This window comes from Manihot esculenta, chromosome 7 (assembly GCF_001659605.2).
Source record: "Manihot esculenta cultivar AM560-2 chromosome 7, M.esculenta_v8, whole genome shotgun sequence".
Lineage (NCBI taxonomy): Eukaryota > Viridiplantae > Streptophyta > Magnoliopsida > Malpighiales > Euphorbiaceae > Manihot > Manihot esculenta.
The window spans coordinates 30,849,150-30,872,459 of NC_035167.2; the positions used below are offsets into that span (position 1 = coordinate 30,849,150).

Below are 23,310 nucleotides of genomic sequence, written 5' to 3' on the forward strand. Positions count from 1 at the left end.
CAGCCTTTATTGGCAATTATCCAGGTTTAGATTAGATAATCTTTACAACTGAAACAAATCAACTAGATGCCAGCAACCAATGGATGATAAACTCTGATTAATATTTTTTTTTTCTTTTTGAGTACTTACAGAACCTTATAGTACTAATTAACTGAGTCTTACTAATGAAAATAAAGCTAACTGATCAAATCCAATATGAGTTGTGTCTGCTGCTGTATCAAGTTTGCTCGCATGAGCTTCACCTCAGTTTCAGCAACCTGCAATTTTTTCCACTTATCTTCTAATTCCTTTGCCTTCAAATTCCCAATAGAGATCAATCTTTCCTTGATAATATTAACTCCAGAATCTGGCAGTGTGTACTCTGAAAATTGCTCCAGCTTCAACGATTCATTCAGCCGTGGATACTTAGACCAGAAATCCTCACCTTCAGCTTTCTCTCTTGCTTCAGAATTGCTGATCTTGTGTTCGCTTCTTGGATTGATATTGGTCATGTCAGAATCATCACCTGCATGCTCTAATTTATCATCTTCTTGTTCTTGATAACCATGCACCGTCATAAAATAGTCTTGGTAGCATGCTTCTTCTAAGTTTTCTTCATTAAATAATTCAAATTCTTCAACTTCATCTTGAAATTTCTCTTGTTGATGTTCGTTTATAGGCTTCTTCAGGATCGAATTGTTCAAAGTACTTGACTCTTTTGACAAGGTGGTTGTAAGAGTGTGGTGCATGAGAAGACTGTAAGATTCGCTTAGGAGCCATTGTGAAGATTTCAGGTTTAGAAATCAGTTGGGCTAATGGAGATTTTGAGGATGAATCAAAGCCTATTTAGTTTAAGATTATATAAGCAAAGTTTTACTTCTCATCATGGGACTAGGATTCCGAAATTTGCGTTCTTATAGTTAGACAAACCAAATCCTTGTAGGAATTTGGAACCAAACCATGCACACTTTTCCTTTTTTATATATATACTAGCTTAAATAAAAATTTAATTTTTTGTTAAATAAATATTTTTATAAAATATTTTAAATTTTAAATTGCCAGCAAAAATTCCTATATTTTAAATTTTTATACGAAAGTTTTAGTTACGTCATTGCTTTCCTTCTCATGATTTTCAATTAGTAATCATTATTTTTATACTAAATTAAATTCTCCATTTAATCATTACTTGATAAAAAAATATATTTTTTATATATGAATATATGTAACTTTAATATAACTAATTTAAATTAGAATGAGATTACCGAATAAATTATATTATCAATGCCCTAATATTATATATATTAGAACCAAATAAATTTCTTTTATTTTATTTTTGCTAAATAAACAAACAACTTACGTTAAAGATTAATTAGGTTCCATTATATTAAAATATTTATTTTTAATAATAAAATATAATTTTATATTTTTAAACATTATTTTTAATTAAAAAAATATTTTAGCTTGAATTCTTTATTATTAATACTATGAATCTATATGAACTCGTTCTAAGCAATAATTTCTCTATACCTAATACAGAATTAGACTTTCAGATGAAGCAGTTAACAAGGTTAATTGCACATGTAATGTACAGATATTTACCAGTTACAAGAGTGAGCAAAAGACATATGCGCAACAGCCTTCAGGCAGTTAGGATCGTGAACACCGAATCTCCAAGTGCAGGCTTTGTTCGCTCGCCGGTTAGGTTGATCAAACAAGCCTTGGGCGAACAATGGGAAGTCACGGTTCCTCACATTTACAGGCAGGCAAATGCTTGTGCCGACTAGTTGGCTGCCAAAGCCAAGTCACTCGGGCGCTCCAGATTTTGCTTCAGCAGGACCTTCATGGTGTTGCTGTTCCTAGAGACGGAGGCTAGTTCTTTTATTCAGTTCTCTTTCTAATCAATCCAAAAAAAAAAAAAGCACTATGCATAAGCTGAAGAAGATTTAGACTTGTCGGCTGATGATATCTGTGTATATGCTGCTGAAAATTCGAAAAGACCATGAAACTTTCCAGCAACATTCACAAAACAAAAACCTGGATGCTCCAATGTTTTCAAGTTTCACAAAAACAACCCAGAATTAGTCAACTTCTTCTGAGACAGTGGATCATTCGTCTCCTCAAAATCTGTCCATGGCCTTCCTCGCTAGCTCATAACCAGCAAAGTTCATGGCACCTAAAGGGGCAATCCAGAAAAACCTTGGTACTGCTCCTTTAAATAGGCCAAGGGGTCCATCACTACGAAGTATGGAGAAGGCAACCATTGTCATTGATAGGGATTGTCCATGTGTTGTCATCATTCTAGTTTTCATCACATCAAAAGGAGTAGTGGTTACAGCAGCTAGCCCTCCAGATATAGCCCCAACTACAATTGTTTCCCAGGGTTCTAGCTCCCGTCGTAGAAGATGCTGAGCAAGCTGGAAGAAGCAACGTAATAGTTCAGCATGTAATTTTTTTGCTTTTAAGAAAAAGAAAGAATGAAAGACCATAACAACGATTGTGTGCGTGTATATATATATATATAGGGAGGTGATGTAAACGGGTAAGATATCCGTGAAAATCACACTACCCAAACCCCATTAATATTATCAATATCCAAATTCGTCCTGAACTTGATGAAAATTTACCATAAAATACTAACCAACCCATCCTATTAGGGTTCGGTTGGATCAACACCAAAAATACCCAACTCGTATCTCCATGGAACAATGTATTCTCAACAAATTGTACAAAGTCATAAGCAAAGGCATATTGCAACTTAAAAGTATTATTCTGTTCAGATATGTTTAAACCAAATGGTAATGAGTAGGGCATAATGCCAAACTTAAAAGTTCAAAACAAGTTTATTTAAAAATAATATCAAATCCAAATCTCACAGTTCAAATTTCTCCATCCAAACACAAGATTTTTATCTGCAATTCTACATTTGTGATGTTTGGAGTCTCAAAAATTTCTATTTGATTTTGACAAATATCTTAGATATTTAGAATTGGAATAACTGCTACAAATATTGATGAAATTTGCAAATGAATTATATACCAGTCGAACATAAAAAGTAAGAATATTACAATAGCTCTTCTTATTTAATTAAAAAAAAAAAAACCAATACAATGCATGATGGGATTTTAGAAAAAGCATATTGACTTTAATATTCATTTGTCCAAACATAACAATCCATTGAACTAGGTCTATCAGTATGGCTTTTGTAGATTAAATCTATTAATAAAATTCATTTAAAAATCAAATGGATTCCTCATCCATTTCTTTACAAATGTAATCTAAAGTGAGTCCTTTAGCATTATTCAGTATCTCCAAAATATAAAAATATTTTCTTCAAATAATTTGCTAATTGCTTTTGGGCTACTAGCCTAGAGATTGGGCATATCTCTTCTAATAATTTCTGAAGTTAAGAGGTGTAAACTTTCGGTAGCTCCCTCACCTTCAATAATTTAAGAAGTACCCAAAAATAGGAACCCAAGTAATTTTCAACATCTCAACCTACTAAAATGTTTTCCAAAAATGATATCTCAGAATATTTGACACAGAGCAGTTATAACGTGGATAAGCTTAAAGAAAGATTCTTGAGTTAGTGTTTGGGACATTATATAAGAATATTATTCATACTTTCCACCTAGGCTTGTGTAGTGAAAACATCATCCCTCTGAACAACTATTAAATTCATCATATAACAATTACAGAATATATAATTGCTTCCCCTGTTCCATGATCACTACATTCTACTTAATAGTATAATTTAAAATGAAAGGATGATATATAGTTTTATCATTTAGAGGGAAAAAAAATACTATCAGACTGCATCCATGCATTATTTCATACCCAGTCTTTGACATGAAACTTTTACTATAAGAAAGAGTTAGTAATGGACTATGAGAAGAAAAAATCAGTCACCGACTCATGATAAAACTGGAAGCCTGCAACTTAGAAATATCAAAATGAACAAGTAGATAGAAATTGCATGTTTCTACACACAAATCTCCTTACCTTTTTGGATTCAGCATATAGGCCCATGCCAGCAACATAAAATGGAACCTCACGGCAAAGCGTCGCCCCAGTCCCACGAAAAAATCCCTTGAGACCATCTTGCTGCCATGTACCAATTATAGCCTGCCCTACATTGTCATAAAGACCTGCCTGCAAGCGCTGCTTCAATACCTCACAAGGGATCCGAGCTGCTGTCCCCAAAACTGTGCTGCAGAATGATGATATAGATTCAACCTGCAAGTAAACCAAACATGCATATGTAACTTTTACAGCCTTGAACTCCAATATATATATCTAGGAGCCTCTGATAACGAGTAATAAAATTTACCAACAAAAAATCTTCCTTTGCCAAGGCTACACTTGAAAAATAAAGTATATTATGATGGTTCCTTGTGTCAATTCTTGTTTATTGGCTTCATGTGTGCACCAGAGTTGCAACCAAATGCACGTTTGTGCATAGATGAGTTTCTAATAACCATGAAAACCAATATGAACAGTTTCACAGCAGTGACTGGTTAATTGCACTACTAATACTACATTTGCCACTTAAGTTGGACACAGTCATATCCTTGAATATGAAAACTTTATGCTTAATATAGTTACCAAAGATTGCATAATTCGTAATCAAAGGGTACAAGCATTTGGAGTAATTGCTTGCAGGCAAAACTTATCCACCTTTACCCCCTTAAAAAGGAAAGCCTCGTCCTTAAGATAAGAACTGCATTTAATTAAGGAAAAGTGCTTGGGCGTGTGTGTGTGATGGAGAGAGAGAGCTGCTGTTTAATTTTTTGGACGGATGAAAATAGCAACGAAAGGAGCGAGGAGAAAAAAAAAAAGCTTCCCACAGTAGCTTCTGAGAACTGGGACAAAAAGGAAATTAGAATAATGAAATATTTCACTGTGAAGCATAAGAATTTATTTATATCATATGACAAACCAGGGAAAAAGAAAGGATGTTGCATAGGTATGTAACAGAAAATTTAACAAATAAAACAGCAAAGTAATAACCATTACCTGTATGTCTGGGAGCGTTGGGGCTACATGTATGAGCAAAAGTTTACTAGCTTCACATATCCCAGTTCGCAGGCCATGGCTGCAATTTGAATTAAAACGTCAGCCAGGGATAGAAATGGTTGTAGTTCAAAAAAAAAAAGGTGGAAAGGAAAAATAAGGACCTTGAAAACTGTCCTAGGATTGCAGGGATTGAACCCAGGTATAATCCCTGAAGTCCAATTTCTGGAAGCTTTGAAATAATCTCTGGGAAAGAAAGCGTTGATGCTTGTACTCGAGTCTAAGAGACCACAGCAAAGAGAGACCATGAAATTAATCATAAGAAAACATCAGAAATATTGAAAATTATCATATTTATCTCTTTCTATAGCTTTATATGATAATCCTCAAAAAGTTAACAGGCATCTAGTAGTTTATATTCACACTTACAAATAGCAGAACTATGTTTTGGAATTCCATTCTAAAGATAAATATTCAATACAAGGTAAGCTAGATACTGCCAGAAAAAAGACCAGTAGTCAGCCATCATAAATGGCCAGTAGAAAGTTTTTTTTATTTTACTGAAATTACTGCGACAAAGCCACACAATATTTTCTTTTTTCTCTCTGCAAAAAAGGGGGAGAGAGAGGGGATAGAAAAATGATAAAATGACAAAAGAAAACTTTATGCAGAAACTCTCAACCCATATTTATTCTTCATGCGAGGTATATTTAACCCAAAGTTGTCAAAGGTTTAACGTGCACAAGGCCCCTGGCATATATCATGAGGCATGAGTGCACATTTGAGAGATGTGAAACACACATTCATTATAATGTGTATAAAATATATAAAAATATTACAAAAAAATTGAAAATCATAATAGCAAAAGAATATTACATAGAAGATAACTAGAAACATAGATCATATGCCCAACAGACAGCAAGGAAATCACAAACACACAAGCTAACCTGAAGCTAGATTTGTTTGATGAAAGCCAATTCATACAAAGGCAAAAAGGTCAGCAACACCATAAAGTATAATGGAAAACAACACAGTTCGATGCCTTGTCTTCTTCTTCATTCATTCATTCCCTTCAAATCAATCCCATCCAAATTAATAATTTTTAAGAAAATAGAAGGGAGAGAACACCCAATCCCAAGGTGATATCTAATCCTATGCAATTATATTTATTTTATCAACACAAAACCATTACTAAGGCATAAAGTAGAATCGTCCTACAGCGCGCACATACATACATACACACACACACACACACACACATATATAGTGCTTTATACACATACTCAGGCCCTGAGGTCACATGATGTAATGCTAAGGTGATCCTTAAAGGCAAGTGCCTATGTGCCTAAGTTTGTATCACAAAGGTGAAGCCTGCTTGAGCCCATTAGAAGCAAGGCGCACTTTTTGAAATTTATGGTTTAAGCAATTGGCTAAAAGATATTGAAATAGTTATTAAAGGCGCAACAGCTAGGCTAAAAAATATTGCAGTTTGAGGTTAAGAAAAAATTAAAACAAAATAATGATAGATGCAGCTCTATTTAGCCAAATTTATTAATTACCAAACTACAAAGTATTATTAGGCATAAACAAGTGTAGAATAAAAATAAACTTCACCATTAATATCATTTGTTTACAACTTGTTAGAAAATAATATAAACCCATTTTTGGAATATCGATGAAAGAAGGACCTGATAGATATGTTAATATTCTTTTCTTTAGAAATAAATGACAAATAATTAAGAAATAAATCTACCTAATATATCTTGGTATCTTTTTTTAGAAAGAAAAACAATAAAGCAATATCAGAAAAATACCAAAAGGAAGAACACAAAAGGCATTCTCAATGTTTTTTTTTTTTTAAATAAAAGACCTTTCAGATAAACTAGAAACAGAGGAGTCCAAACTCCTCCTACTACAGGATGCTTACCTATCCAATATTAAAATGAGAGATTGAATGAAAGAACCATAAAAAATGACATGAGGAGAGGGATTAAAAAGGCCATGAGTTTTGAAAGTGGAAATATGGGAGGTTGTTATGGATTTAATTAAATCCATAACAGAGTTCTATGATCCTAGATGTGAAAGATTTAGATGACTAGTTATCATGAGTGATGATAATTTTGAAAGCTTTCTAGTGCATCAATATCAGTTTTTGGTAAATCAAGCAGACTTCAAATAGAATGATGATCCTTTTGTCAATTGAAGTGCTCACTGAAGGTGAAATAAAGAAGTGCTTTTCTAGAGCCTTGCATTTAGAACAAGGGGCATGCCTTGCCTAGGCACATAAGGCAGTGCTTGGTGAATATCACAGCCTTTCTCCTACAGACACATTAAGGTTAAAAGCCTAAGGCTCTCCTTTAATAACTATATGTTAAAGGATTAAGGTAATATTCAGATAAAAAAAAAATCTGATGCAAAGTCTAAGTGAAGAGCACAATCACAATTGGTCACCGGCCATTGACAAAATTATATGCACTAGAACGTCTTCTTGTCTCAATCATCAATTGAAAAGAAGTACAACTGAACGACCCTCCCAAAGCAGGAAGTCCTGATGATTTTTATCATGCCAAATCCAAAGCAAAGTTGTGGGAGAGATGTGGAAAGCTTTCAATGAAGCGGCTGCTCTTGGCAGTTGCACTTTTCAGCCAAAGAGTCACCTTTTTGCCATTTTTTCTAATTTTTTATATGTGGGGTATATCTTACTTAAAAATATCAGTGCATGATTACATGATTCCCAAGGAGAAGAATTACCTTTATTGTATCAACAGGATGCATCATAGCACAAGAGAATGCACATGATAGCCCCCCAGCCAATGCAGATTTTAGAACACTTCCAGCTGGTATCTCCACAGGTGGGGCAACAGCAACAACAGTAGCAGCTTCAAACCATACGCTCCTGCATGTATTAGGAGAAGCCACCATCAGTAAAATGTAATGAACATACACACGATTGGAGAAAGAAGAAGGAAAAGGGATAAACTTTGGAGGGTCTAGACTCTAGAGAGAATATGAAAGGTGTTGAATAACCATCATGATTAAGACAACAGCCAAAATTTTCTCACTTGTGCAATCTCATTACAGTTTTCACACATTATATACTTTATATGATAACCTAGAAATAGGTTATCTTTTGCTGTCCACTTAGAAGAAACATCAAACAAGCACCAAGTAATCAATATAAACAACTTGACTGATCGACAACATGACCAAAAAGGTTCCATTCGTTTCTTAGAAAACATTTTCTTTATCTATTAACGGTTTGGGCAGTGAGGAAAACTGATCGATGAAAAAGGTATTCTAAGTTAAATGGAAAACAAAATCATATTTTAGATTTTGACAAAATGATTGAAAGGGAAGGAATCTACATATGCATAACATGAACACAAACTCGTTAGTCCATTAATTACCACAATCATCTTGGACCATCAACAGCCACCAGTCATTGCATATACCAGAATTAACATAATTCATTCTTTATAAATTTGTTTCTCACATTCAACAATATAATATAAATAGAAACATACGAGGTTTTTATGGGTTTAACTAATACCATGGCCTTATAACTTGAAAGAAAATAAATACTTCCAATGTATTTTAACCATTATAAAACAAATTTCCATCTTATTTGCAGAATTGTAAAAACAACAAAAGAAATATTCCTTTTCTCAAAACATGTTCCTGGAAAATATTTTCTGCAGGCAAGCTATTTTCTATGAACCAATGAAGCCTAAATTTGTGTACCAGTATTCACTGAACTTTTGTTAAACCTCCTTCAAAATGAGTAACAATATCTTACCTAGGATCATCTTGAAGTCGATCAGAAGGTAGCAAAAGCATAAAATTGCGAAAATGCCCATAAGAAATAGATTCTTCTGTGCCAGCATTCAGAAATCGCATCATTCCAAAAGCATTGTCTTCATTTGCTGGAAGTCCAGCATTTTTAAGTGATGCCAATATTTCACTCTTTTTAAGGGTCCCAGATTGGTTTAAACAGAGGGAAGTATAAGCTCGGAGAATGGTTGGTTCCTTCTGTTCCATCAAGGACAGAAATTGTTTCCAACCAAATGATTTTGCAAACAAGTGACTCCTAGCACGCTGCATAAATTCCCGAGCATACTTCGGTGGCAAATTCCTTTTTTTCATTGCAATCTCAAGATCTTCTAATGTTACTTGACCATCACCATCTCTATCTAGTTCCTCAAAGAACCTCCTTCCTGTAGGAATGCATGTATTAAATGAGAAAATTTTCTGATGTTCTAAAAATCCATTAGAAGATAAACAATCAGGTGATTGCTGCTCCTTCCTTTCAACTTTTTTGTTCCTTTGTATTACCAAAGATAGGAACAGTATTTTACACTACCCCTATGTCACCTCATAAAAAATTATGAACTTGCTTTATACTTATTTCTGCTCTTGTCAACTGACAATCATAAACATAGTCATTATTGCTCTCCACAAGTAATTCATGTTTGCTCTAAGTTGCAACAAAATGTTCAAGTGCTTAGGCTTGAAGCCCATATAAAGTGCACAAACATGTAAGTAAACATAAAAGGTGTCATTTGTACTTTAAATTCCTTCTGGCCATAAGTATTCTGAAAGAATTCTGTTTCCTCAAAATTTAGGAAAATGGTCACTAAAGTTAGCAATGCAGGAATCTTCAAGAATAGATGGACACGTAAAGTTTCATGAGGCTGATCTTGTGAATAATTTCCAATCAAATATCAAACATACAATATGCATTCTCCAATAACCAAAAGTGACACCCTTCATCATATTTATATGGATATTCGAGTTTTCAAATCAAACACAACTGAAAAAAATACAAAAGCAGCACTGAAATTATTACGCTAGCAAACAGAAAACCATACCTTCAGACTCTGTGTACCTAAAGAAATCCTGCACTGAAAATAGCTTCTCCTTATCAGGGTAGTCTTTAGAAGATCGCCCCAGGTGTGGCACAAGGTCAATTAGCTCAGTCAATGAAACTGTAGATAATGTTGATCTTAAACGCTCTACATTTGACATGGGAATACTCAGTAACATACTTGCCAACTTCTGTGGTGAACTACCCCCTGTTTCCTCCCCCCTGCCAGCACTTATACTACCATCACCTTCTTCATTGACTGAAGGAGATACTCCAACAATACCTGAAGGAACACCTCCTACTCTGGCAAACTTCAAATTCCTCAAAAACCCATTTACATCCATCCTTCGACCTTCCCAAATACTCATGACTGCCCTCAAATGATCAAATTGGTAGGATTCTGGAGGTGGAGTAGAACAGTCATAATCACTACCTTTGCTGTCTGCCTGCTGAAAATTTTGATCAAAATTCTTTAAGTTATGAACCAATTGATTAAAAATAAAACCTACAAAACATTCAAGCGATACATGTTTCCTTGCTTTATTATTTTCACTATCACTCTGGACAGCTCTAGCATATTGACCTTGTGATTCCTTTTGCTTTAATTCACTTGAAACCTTTGATTTTGACCCCTGTCTGCACAAATGCAAATTGCTACAATCATTGTCACCCACTTTCTGGAACTGCTTCTTGCTTGTCTTGAAAGGACTAGGAAATGCCTGAACAAAGCTACTAATGAAGAAGCCATCTTCACTCCCCATTTCTCTCTCTTTCATCTGTCTCTTATTAAACCCATGTTCCAGATTCAGTGAAAACATGCCCAACAAAGTTTCAATAGGTACCTTAACAGATAAACCTTCCTTTCTCTCTTGACCAGCCACAGAGTTCCCATTATTGCCATTGATATTACTAGTACTTCTCTTTTTCACAGCACAGATCTGAACCTTATTGTTCTTGTTCTTACTATCATTGGAACTCAATTCAAGATGATTGACCCTAAAGTTCTTAGAAACTCCCCAGCAACTCTCCAGATCCTTAGCCGCTTTCCGAATCCCAAGTTCAAGCGGTGAGAGCGCATCTTTCACCACTTGAATAGAATTTAGAAATGATTCCATCGGGTCATTTGCAGACAGCATTACTGCTCCAAAAAAGAAAAAAAAAAATACTAGCCAAATAGTTTTTTTTCCTCTTTATTTATATCCCAACTCAAATCCCACCCCAAAAAGTTTCATAATACAAAAGGCAATCCACAAGACAGGCATCCAAAATTCATGCGCCCATAGAAAAACCAATGCAGAAGATGAAAACCCAGTTGTACAAACACAAGAAGAAGAAGATGAATGATGAAGAAGAAGAAGAAGAATAACAGTAAATTTACTGTGCACTGAACTGTATTGTTGGATCCAGTGAAGAAGCCTGTAGATGATGTAATTGAATCAGAAACTGCAAGAAACAGAAAACCCGTAACTGAATTGAGTGAAAATGGATACTACTGTGTAAATGGAATCATTTGTTTTCTTTTCCCACCTTTTTCTTTTTTCTTTTCCTGGAAATTCTTTCCTTCATTAACAAAGCATGGATTGATTGTGAGCTAAGGGAATTAATAATGATGAAGTTAGAGAGAAAAGAGAAGATGAAAATTCCGGCGATCAACTGATACGAGAGAGATTTGCATTTAAGAACAGAGATAATAGAAAGGAGCTAAAATTAGTGAAGCTATTTGGATCGTTTGAAACTCATAGTCACAGGGGTGGCAGAGCAAACAAGACAATAAACTGTGCCTTCAGTTTTATTTTGAGTAAATTTTTATCAATCATAACTTTTTTTCATTACTTAATCATTTAAAAAATATTAAATTATTAAAGTTAATAAGTTCATTTTTTCATAAAAAATTAAATAAATTATTTAATTTGAATTATAAAATACAAAGTATTTTAATTTATTTTTAAAATATAAATTTTATTTAAATAAGTATGAAATAAAAAAATTAAATATTTATGTTAATTCATATTTATTTTAAAAAATTTTAAATTTAGATAATAAAGTTATTTTTTTATTTTTTACTTAAGAGATTAAATTGAATATAAGAAATTAATAGATTCTAAAACCTTTTTATTAATAAAATATAACCCCTTAAATTAAAATTTATATCAAATTTAAATATATTTTATATTTATTATATATGATAATAAATATATTATATGTAATAACTATTTATTATAAATACATTTTAATTATATTATATATTAGAGTATTTTATTAAATATTTATATTAATATTATTGTAAATTACATATATATTATTCATATTGAAAATTTCTAATTAATTTGTATAATAATATTAAATAAAATTAAATATTATTTTTTTAGTCTATAAAATTTTATTTTGTTTCACATTTTAAATTTAATAAGAGAAAAAGAAGTAAATAATAGAATTGATTAAAAAATATTTATTATTAAAATAAAATATTTATTTTAAAAATTATTTTATTTGTCAAATAAATTTTTAGTAATTATATTATAATTTAATATTAATATTCCAAAATTGAATTTAGTTCTTTGGCTTGAATAGGTTTGATTAAATTTATTTAAATATAAATATGAATTGTTGTAAATATTTTCAACTTATTTGTTAAAAATATAGAAATTTAACGGTTACTTTTTAATTTTTTATTTATAAATCAAACACTTTTACCTTTAATTTTATTTAAAAAATATTTTCTTAAAATTATTATAAAATTTTTTAAATTTACTCGAATGTATACTAAATTTATAAATATAAATATATTTAAATTATTAATGAATAAAATTAAAATATTTTTTGAAGTATATATTCAGTGGATTCACTTTAAAATTAAATTAAAATTTTAATATATATAAAATCGAATAAAATTAATTTTAAACACAAATTAAATTCAATTAATTTAATTCAATTAAATGATTTTTTAATAAAAATTTTTTATTTTTATATTTTATTTTGATATTTTAAAATTTAATTAAAACATTTCAATTTTATTATAATCTAATATTTATATTATAAAAAATAATATACTATTATAACTAATCGATTCGATTTAATTTTTTTAATTTTTTTAATTAAAATCGAATTAAATTAAAATAATTAAAATTTTTAAAATTAAAAATAAATCAAAACACAATATATAAAAAGTTAAACTAAAATTTTAAATTAATTTAATTTAATTAATTTTTTTTAGTTTAAATCGAATATTACTCGTATTATCTTTTATTCTATTTAATAATTTTAAAGTATTTGATATTTTTATTTTATTAATAAGTGAATAATTAAATAATAATAATAATTAATGTAACAAATATTTTTAATTAACATATGTAAGATTATTTAAATAATTCAAATATTTCACAGAGTGTTTTTAAATTTAAGCCGTTATAAAAATTTATCATTAACGTTTAAGAGTCTCATATTTCAACTTACTCTTACTTATTTATAAGATTTTCTTATCTTTAAAATAAGAAAAATTAAAGAAAATGGGAAGAGAAAAAAAAGTAAGGAAATTAAATTTTGAAAATTAATTTTTTAATTTTTTATATTTTGATAAATTTATTTATTTGTTTATCTTAATTTAATTTAATGAATAAAAGTATATTACTGCTCCAATAAAATAAAATTTAAAATGTATATAACAATACAGTTATATTTACATTTATTTATTATTTAAAAATATAAATAAAAATATTATTTTAAAAAAATAGTTTAAAAAATAACATTTTAAATAACATAATAAACTAATGTATAATTTTAATATTGAAAAAAAAAACATTAAAAATTAGTAATACTCGATCATCGCTGGGTTTCTTCACTCCGGTCTGGGGTCAGGCCCATGACAATAGCTCATTATCTGGAGACTCTCATGCCTTCCACGCAAATCAGGTCCAGTCCGCTCAAGCCTTGAGACCGGGCTCCATATGAATTTTTCAATCGGGCCGTTCCAGCCTTCATAACCCGTCAAATAGATCCTTCTGAGCCCCGTTTTAATCTTATCTTCCGGTCCAATCCGGAATCAGGAAGGAGATCAACCCATCTGTCTTGTGAGTCCATTCACACGCGCGTCCGAGAAAAATCAAAGACCGTTACGCATGAGACAGAATATGATATTCTCATTCATCCGAATCAACATGGCAGGGACAGGTGGCCTAATTATAGACAGTTCGTTATACGTCACTAGCAGATAAAAGATGGATTGTCCTTCTCTAGGTCTAAATTTTTCTAAGTGAACAGAACCATTGTAAAATCCTATTTTTCTGGATTTTAAATTACCAATACTTATATAGCATGATAAAAATATTATATAAAAGTATATATAAATAATAATTAAGATAATGTTTACATGCATATTATCTAATATTAATTAACTTTAAAAATACATTAAATAATTATTTGATTTCTGTTTTGTCAAATACTTAATTTTTTTTCTTAATAATATGTAATTTTAAAATTTACATAAATTAAATAATTATTATTTTTAAAATTAAATAATTTTAATTTTAAATAAAAAAATTAAAACAAATTTAAAAATAAATGGACTAAATAATTAATTTTATTAAACTATAAGGACTAAAACCCATCTTTCCCTTCAATTTTGCATCAAGATAATGATAGTGAATGAAGAATGGATAAACTCTGACGTAAGAGCCTTGTAGGAGAATGGAGGGACACCTGGCCCTTCGGCTTTGTCTTAGGCCTTTGGGTCCCACACTTTTTAAGGAGGCATCATGGTGTTGTTAGGGCACAATGGATTAATTATTTTTGAGGCAGAATTACAATCGTATCTCTAAATTTTTACAAAATTTATTAGTTTATCTTAAATTTCAAATTATTTAATTAAAATATTATTATACTTTTATTTAGAACGTAATTACTTTTACTTTTAAATTTGCTTATCATGTACTCATAATTTATTAATTTTACCATTTTATTAAGAGTTTGAGTTGATTTAAATTATTGAGATTCGAAATTAATATATTTTGATATTGATCTACATCAATAGTCCCCTCTACTTTTTAAATCTGTAAGTTCGATACTAGATGGTTTCTTTTGACGAATTTGTGGCCTTACGGAATTTTGCCAATAAAATGCCTTAATAATTCACTTTGATAAACTTATCACTTTGTAAAATTCTGGCAACGAAATGCCTTAGTGGTTCCCTTCTGCATAGTGAAATTTTGATGGTTCCCTTTGATGAATTTATCGTCATGTAGAATATTTTTAATAGTTCCTTTTGATAGACTTATCGCGCTGTGGGATTTTGGTGATGAATTCCCTTTATATCTCTTTTGATGAGCCTATCGCATTGTGAAATTATTGCGATGAATTATCTTGATTTTTTTTTTGACAAATTTATCGTGCCGTGAGATTTTAACAATGAATTGTTTTAATTTTTCCTTTGATAAACCTATCGCCTTGTGGGGTTCAGCAATGATGTGTCTTAATTTTTCCCTTGACGAACTTGTCACTAGGGGTGAGCATTCGGTCGGTTCGGTTCAAAACTGAACCGAACCGAATAAACCGAAAACCGAAATTTGAGTATTTATGAAAACCGAACCGAATCGATTTTGGTCAGAAACCGAATCGAACCGAACCGGTCTGATTCGGTTCGGTTCGGTTTGATCGGTTTCGATTTTTAATAATTTTTTTATTTTTTACACTTTATTTTTAATATTTTAAAATTTAATTAAAATATTTTAATTTTAATATGATTTAATTTCTATATATTATTGAAAAAACATATTATTATTACTAATCGGTTCGGTTCGGTTTTTTCGGTTTTTTTCTGATCAAAACTGAATCGAACCGAAATAACCAAAATTTTTGAAATTGAAAACCGAACCGAACTGAAATATATAAAAAACCGAACCAAATTTTCAAATCGATTCGGTTCGGTCGGTTTTTTCGGTTTGAACCGAATACTGCTCACCCCTACTTGTCACCTCGTGAGGTTATTCTTCCCTTAACAAACTTTTTCTCCTTGTGAGATTTTTTTTCTCTTAATGAACTTGTCGACTTATGAGATTCTTCTTACTTTGATAAATTTGTCGCCTTGTAGAATTTTTCTCTCCTTGATAAACTTATCGTCCTGTGAAATTATTCTTTTTTTGATAAACTTATCACTTGTGGAATTCTACTTCTTCCCTTGACGAATTTTTTACTTTGTGGGATTTTTTTTCCTTTTGACAAACTTATCACCTTATAAGATTTTTCTTCTCTTGTCTAACTTGTCACCTTGCAATATTCTGGAAATGAGTTGTTTTGATTTTAAAAATTCAGTAAAACTAGCGAAAGGATAAGGAAAATAAATTTTTTAAATTTCATTTGTAAAATTAATTATTATACAAAATATTTTTATGAATTTCCTTAATACTCGTTAAGAATTAAGATATAAAGTTATAAAAATTTAATTTACATGAATAACCCATAATGATACCTAGCCTTAAATTTATTGTATGGCGATGGGAAAAATTTTTTAGCGATAGAAAGTTTTTGTCACAGAGGCCAAATTTCTAATAAAGTGTGGGATAAATATAAATTTGTTGTGAAAGATTTTTACAATGGGACAAAATTCTTTAGCGGTGGAAATTTTTTGCTTCGGAAGTCTAGATTTTTAAAAAAGTATGAGTTATAAATTTGTTGTTGGAGTTTTTGCAACGGAACAAAACTATTTAGCGACGGAAAATTTTGTCGCTGAAACCTAAATTTTATAAAAGTGTTAAATACATACAAGGTTGTTATGGAAGTTTTTGCGACGAAATAAAACCCTTTAGTGATGGAAATTTTTCGTCACAGAAATCCAAATTTCCGAAAAAGCATGAGATATAAAAATTTATTGATGGCAGGTGTAACGCGTGTCTTGAATGTTACTTATAGGATCTTGATACATTTACGTTCCAATAGTTTCACACTCAAGAAAATTAATTAATAAATTTTTTTAATTAAAAAAATTATTTTAAAAAAACAACTTTTAAAAAAAAAACATCATTTTTTTATCTTTTAAAATCTTATTAAATTTTTTATATATATTTATTAAAAAATAAAAAAAGTTATTTTATATGAAATTACTTGTGTGGTCAATAGGCCACGCATCCCATGCAGGTGTATAAAGCCAATTAAAAATCATCATATTTTAATTGAAGGCACATGCATTGCATAGATAATAATGCAAATTGGATCTCGTAAATTGTGATTATCTTTATTAATTAATATTAGGATCTAATAATTAAAGCAATTAAACAACTAATCATCTACAACAATATCACTTCCTTCACATTTTGAGTCAACGGTGTCACTCACAACCTTTCTTTAATATAATTAGGGCGAACAGCTGTTCAAATCGAAAATATCGATTGAACTGAATCGATTTAAAATTTTAGTTCGATTTTTTATACATTTCGATTCGGTTCGATTCGATTTTTAATTTTAAAAATTTCGGTTATTTCAGTTCGGTTTGGTTTTAATCAGAAAAAAATTGAAAAAATCAAATCAAACCGATTAGTGATAATAATATGTTTTTTCAATAATATAGAGAAATTAAATCATATTAAGATTAAAATATTTTAATTAAATTTTAAAATATTAAAAATAAAGTGTAAAAAATAAAAAAAAATTATTAAAAATCGAAACCGATCAAACCGAATCGAATCGAATCAGACCGGTTCAGTTCGATTCAATTTCTGACCAAAATCGATTCGGTTCGGTTTTCATAAACACTAAAATTTCGATTTTTGATTTATTCAGTTCGGTTCGGTTTTAAACCGAACCGACTGAATGCTCACTCCTAAATGTAATTACTATATGAAAATGCTAAGCCACCATTAGAATTTAATTGTAATATTCGATTCAAAATTGAATTAAATTAAATAAATCAAAAATTAAAATATCAGTATTTATAAAAATTGAATCGAATTTTAAATCGAATCGAATTGATAGAAATTTTATTATCATTGCAGAATTGACCGGACAATAATAGTTATAGTTAAGAGTAATATCTGAATATAACCAATTAAATAAAATAATGTCAATTTGAATGTAAGTAAAATGATTTGAACTTCAATCTTATATCTAAGTATCATATTTGATTCGAATAATAAATATACATTATTTATTTTGTATCATATTTGATTTGAATAATAAATATATGTTATTTATTTTAATTTAACAATATGAATGTAGGATATATTTAATTATTACTTTAATTATATTTAAAAATAATGATTAAAAAAATAAATTTATTTATTACCAAAAAATCAAGGTGCTAAAAATTAACGGACAATAAGGAAGACTAACTTATCTTGCTAAACAATCACGGCCAAGAAAGTCCCTCAATATCTAGTTGCACAATCTCAGCTACCTCTGAAAGAGGGAAGAGACACCGCTGATATCCTCCACCGACCACACATCCAAATTGGCTAGACAATCAACAACCTGATTTGCTACGGTGGACGTGGACAAACACAACTTGCCATGGCCTTCGCAAAAGAACTCAATACTGAAAAAGTGGTGATACTCTTGACCGTTCTCCAGTTTGATGTTATAGCTTTAGTTACTACTGAAAGAATAATCTTTCCGACTAAGTTGGGTTAGCAACGGCAGCGAGAGGTTCAAAGAAGTTGAGCAACACATTTCTGGAAGCTGTATTGAGTAGGGTATTGGATCAAGTTTTTTCGGATCTAGGGTTTGTTTTTTTAAATTATTTTCTTTAATTGAGCTCTACTATCAATCTATATATTATATTAGGAGTATTCTGATTATCTTTAACAGAAAGTTGGAATAAATTTTAAATATTTCTTAGCTAATATACTTAAATGATGATATAGAAAGTTCTTCAATAACTCAAAACACAGACATATCATAACACCACATCATAGCATAACATCATTGCATGCTTACAGCTTAAACAACAAATACATAGAAAATCTTTCATTCACTAACAATAAAGAAAATAAATGATTTGCAAACTTCTACAAACACCACATCATCAAGTTTTCCTCAATATCTCAAGAACACAAGCTAACTGTAAGAGAGAGACAGAGACAGATAATTGAACAGTTAAAAAAAATGATCTCAGTAACACTACAACTAAACAAATCTATCCTACAACATAATACATAACAAATCGTATCAAGTTTAGAAGAATAAAAAAGGTCTTTGCAGTGATGACAATGGCACCGACAATCGAAATGATAATGCAGATATCTAAGTCTTAGCTGATATTTTTTGTTTTTGAATTTCTTTTTTCTCACTAGTACTTAAAAATGAAGTTTCTTGTGTTCAGTCCTACCTGCTGCTTTCTCCATTGATAACTTTTTCTGTGTGCACTTCTAAGTTTTTAATGACATTGGATTCCACCCTTGGAGGACCAGAATGCCTCCTTGGTCCGGCTGGGGAAGCAGGAAACAAAAGCCGCTTCTTTGCAGATCCCACTGATGACTTTTCCGGAGTCCCATTCTTCTCTATCCCCAAGGGGCTTGGTAACCGGGATTTTGCCCTTGCTGAATGTGTTGGTGCCATGTAACTAGGAACTGAGGGTGAGCTTGCAAGGCTTTCATCGTCTCTTACTGATGATCCTGCTATGCTATGCCTCCTATATCGCGCGGACTGGCAACTGAACAAGCTCCTTGAGTCATCATCCGCAACAAAGCTACTTCCTTTTGGACTTGGTGGCTTTGTTTTCCCTGCCACTGATGACATAGAAGGCGCTTTTGAAGGAGTTGAAGGAGATTGGAGACTGGGAGGTCGGTTAGACATTTGAGCACCAGGTGAAGTCTTATTATCATGGTTGAAATCTCGACGAGAGTAAGCTCTACTGATTTCACCAATAGACATCGCACGGCTTGTTGAGCTTTTAGCAGAAGAACGGTCATTATTATCTATTGTGTTCCGGCTCTCCCAAGGCCGGGCTGCCATCCATCTTTCTAACCAACTCCAACCCCAGTGTGGATTATTTGGATCCATAAATGTTGGATTTGCTGATTTTGAAGAGTTCTTCCATGTTTGCTGTTCCAAAAATTATCATGTGTAAGTTATGAAAGAAAGTTTAATTTTCTCAACAAATGGTACATGCAGATTGTTCAGCTCCATAAGATATGCTACTTTTGAAGAGTTCATCAATATTTGCCATTAAATGCCATAAACTCTTACTTCCCCCCCCCCCAAAAAAAAATTTGCAATCTAATTTCTTTTGTTTTTTCTTTTTTTCATATCATGCAGGACCTCTGGCCTACTCAATACTATATTAGAATCTTAAAAATAGAGTTTTACTTGTAAGCCCAAAAAAGGATGATACTAAAATCACCCTCAACTCATTCAAAAAAGAAAGTGCAATAACAGGAAGAACCCATAATGGTAATGTTAACTCCTCCCTAGTTTCCATACGAAATTAAAAAAATAATAATAATTAAGAGAGGGTAAAGGACGAGGAAAATATAATTTGCATTTCAGCATATTAGCATTTAAAAAAGGAAAAAACAAAACTCTAGTTACCTGATGAGAAAATGCATAAGCCAATGCCCTTTCTCTTCTCATAGCAGCTTCTTGCTTGTGCAGCAAGCTTGCTTCAATTTGCTCCTTTGACTGCAAGGTATCATTCCACTGATCTCCAATCTGATGGAAAAGATGAAATTTTACTCCACATGAACATAAGATGTTTCACATCTTTCAAGGCCAAGAATAAAAAACAATTACATTTATTTGATGTAAAAAAGGAAAAGAAGAACATCATATCAAGTTTCCCTCAAAAGGATGTTCTGTTACTTGACAAAAGTACTTTAACCAAAAATGAGCAATTTATGAAAGGGCCCCAGGGGGGAGTATTGAAACAAGGAATATGAGATGAAGTTCTAAGACAATAATTTAGAACTAGTTTACAGCAACAAGAAAAGGCAGCAAAGGTGAGAGTGGGGAAAGCAAGAAACTGGCTGTTTGTTGCCAAGTTCAGGAGTAAATTTTGACGTTCATCTCATCGTAAATCAAAAGCGGAAAAAAAAAGGTTTATTCTCCTAAATCCATGAGTCAGCCATTAATATTAAAGTTCAGAGGATAGCAGGAAAAAGATTAACATTTGCAAACTGTGTCAAGGTTGAACCAAAAGAAGGCAATACAATAGCAATGACAAATTGTCGATAATGAGCATTACCTAGTTGCAGAAAGGCATGCATATATATACAAAACAACTGATGAACTCAAATTTAAAAGTATAAATGAGCATACTTACAGCATGTCTCAACTTCTCAAGCTCTTTCTCATGTTTTTGTTGGAGCTGCCTCTGCAAGGCCTGGTTCTCCTCTGACATTCTGATCCTCCTTGCACGAATTTGAGACTGCACTCGAGCAAGAGTCTGCATTGCTCGTAAGGTGTTAGTTGCTTGCCGTCTGACAGACTGGCCTTGTATTAATGTCTTCAATCTCACCAACCCTCTCAAAGCTCGCAATGCCCTCCTTGCCTGAAAACATAATAGAAAGAACTTATTTTATGTATAGCTTAGCTGATCATAGATGAGATTTATAGGGAAGAAAATATTAGAGTTTATCATGGCACTTTAATTAGCATGACATGTTCTATATGTTTCAATCCTTCAGTGACATTATGAAAAGTGATGAAATTTTTCAGACACGCAAATGCAGAGAGAGAGAGAGAGGAGAGAGACAGAGAGAGAGATTAACCTAAAAACCTACAACTATCTCTAGTCTTTTCCCCAGAATGCAGAAAAAGTCAGCATTCTCCAAGCAGAACTAAACACCAAATGCATCTAACTTTTACCGCGTGAAAACATCCGAGGACTTTATTAGAAAGGAATAAAATAGAAATCCTTGGAAGGAAAAAGGAACATACCAAGTATCCTCTGAATGCTGTTTGGATCCTGATAGCAGCTATTTCCTCCCTTGATTTTCCAGAATAACGGGCCACACTAGTAAGCCGAACAACCTCAGCAGCAGCATGGGCTGCAGCAACAGCTGCCTCAGCAGCAGCAGCAGTGGCAAGTGCCACAGAATAAGCATGCTTGCTCTGTTCATTCTCAGCTTCAATTAATTTCACATCTTCTATAGGGGGAGGAAGAGGAGGTGGAGGGGCAGGAGCATCAAGTAAGGTAGTTTCTTCATATTTAGAATCAACTGGATCTAGATTCTTCTCTTGTTTCTTTGATTTGGATTTCTAGTTAAATAGAGAAGCACCCAATTTTAATTTTAGATAATCAACAAATCTAAATAGTTAAAAGGTAAAATATATAGAGACAAAATCAAAATTTTCCAACAAACCTTGGGACTGAGAGCTTTCTTCACAGCAGAGAACCAGGTCCCCTTTTTCCCCATTTCTTAATCATTCATGTTGCTTGGCCTAAACCTGAAATTTCAAACCCAAGAAACACTAAAGCATAACGACATAAGCAAATCTTTAATTAAAAAAATAATACATATATAAAGTAATCTGCCATTGAACACAATGTTGAATTACTTCAAAATAGAAAACAAGTAAAGTTAATAATCAAACTGCAGATGGAAAAAAAAAAAAAAAAGAAATAAAACCTTGGTAATCAACTTCAAAATGTGTTAGAACTTTAAGAGGAAAATAATGGAAATTAGATCTATTATTAGCAATTAAAAAACGGCTGAAAATGGAAATAAAAACAATGAATTGGCATTAAACCACTAATTCCGACAGAAAAATTGGAAACTTTCAACCAATTACTGAAGAAAATAAGCACATGCTCAATAATCCATATTCAAAATTTGCAAGATCTTCACAAAAATCACATAACCCAGTTTAGAATTTATAATTTAGAAACAAACCCAGAAGGCATACGCCAGCAAGTGTGACGAGAATGAGACAAACATTTAACAAGTGTTTAAAACACAAAGGCCAAACATGAGGAAGAACAAAAATCCAAAACTTTACCTCTGCATAAAAAATTTTCAGATCTCTGTAACTGAAGTAACATTCCTCATCACTCACTGTGTAAAGAGAAGAAAAAACATGTAAAAGAAGAAAATGAGCACGCGTCTCCTGTGAGCTGTGAGCTGTGACGAGAGAGAGAAAACAGATCTTGCCAAACAAAGCTTCAACGCTCAGAAATGGACTCGAAATAACTTTTGGATCGTTAGAGCTTAGAGGTTTTTGCATCTGGGTTATGTGGGGCCCATTCAGCTGAGTTTTTTTGAGATATAAATAGTTGGGTTTCCCAAAATTGACAACAAACGCACGGCACGCCATTGGCGTTTCGACAGACAGCATTTGCTGCTTGTGTCTTCTGTTTCACTTTCTCGGAGTTGTAAATTAATTTACCAAAAACAGTTATATTTATTGCAATATTTTTCAGTTATTTTTTTAAAGACGAGGGATGACCTTTTTGTTCTTTTTCTTCACATTTGGCACTTAACTATTTCAATTCATTTGTCCAATCAAAATAATATGAAATAAATTTTTTTTTCTCA

General features: G+C 31.6%; 2 protein-coding genes across 4 annotated transcripts; both read right to left on the reverse strand.

Annotated features, from left to right (window-relative positions):
• Positions 1-1,488: 1,488 nt before the first annotated feature.
• Positions 1,489-11,628, reverse strand: LOC110618408 (mitochondrial substrate carrier family protein C). 2 transcript variants are annotated; one of them, XM_021761533.2, is made up of 8 exons: positions 11,381-11,628; positions 9,858-11,269; positions 8,786-9,203; positions 7,741-7,885; positions 5,154-5,269; positions 4,993-5,071; positions 3,979-4,212; positions 1,489-2,393 (listed from the first exon to the last, which is right to left on the reverse strand). In XM_021761533.2, exons 2-8 carry the CDS (start codon positions 10,987-10,989, stop codon positions 2,097-2,099), a joined length of 2,421 nt encoding a protein of 806 aa, XP_021617225.1. In that variant the 5' UTR covers positions 10,990-11,269; positions 11,381-11,628; the 3' UTR covers positions 1,489-2,096. The 2 variants fall into 2 exon arrangements, with proteins under 2 accessions (XP_021617225.1, XP_021617224.1); XM_021761532.2 differs by having other exon boundaries at positions 9,858-11,296.
• Positions 11,629-18,775: 7,147 nt separating this feature from the next.
• On the reverse strand, positions 18,776-23,124 carry LOC110619442 (protein IQ-DOMAIN 3). 2 transcript variants are annotated; one of them, XM_021762891.2, is made up of 6 exons: positions 22,775-23,124; positions 22,138-22,246; positions 21,713-22,033; positions 21,096-21,323; positions 20,366-20,485; positions 18,776-19,879 (listed from the first exon to the last, which is right to left on the reverse strand). In XM_021762891.2, the coding sequence occupies exons 2-6, from the start codon at positions 22,189-22,191 to the stop codon at positions 19,160-19,162; spliced, it is 1,443 nt and encodes a 480-aa protein (XP_021618583.1). In that variant the 5' UTR covers positions 22,192-22,246; positions 22,775-23,124; the 3' UTR covers positions 18,776-19,159. The 2 variants fall into 2 exon arrangements, with proteins under 2 accessions (XP_021618583.1, XP_021618582.1); XM_021762890.2 differs by having other exon boundaries at positions 22,138-22,222; positions 22,775-23,123.
• Between the last annotated feature and the right edge of the window lie 186 nt (positions 23,125-23,310).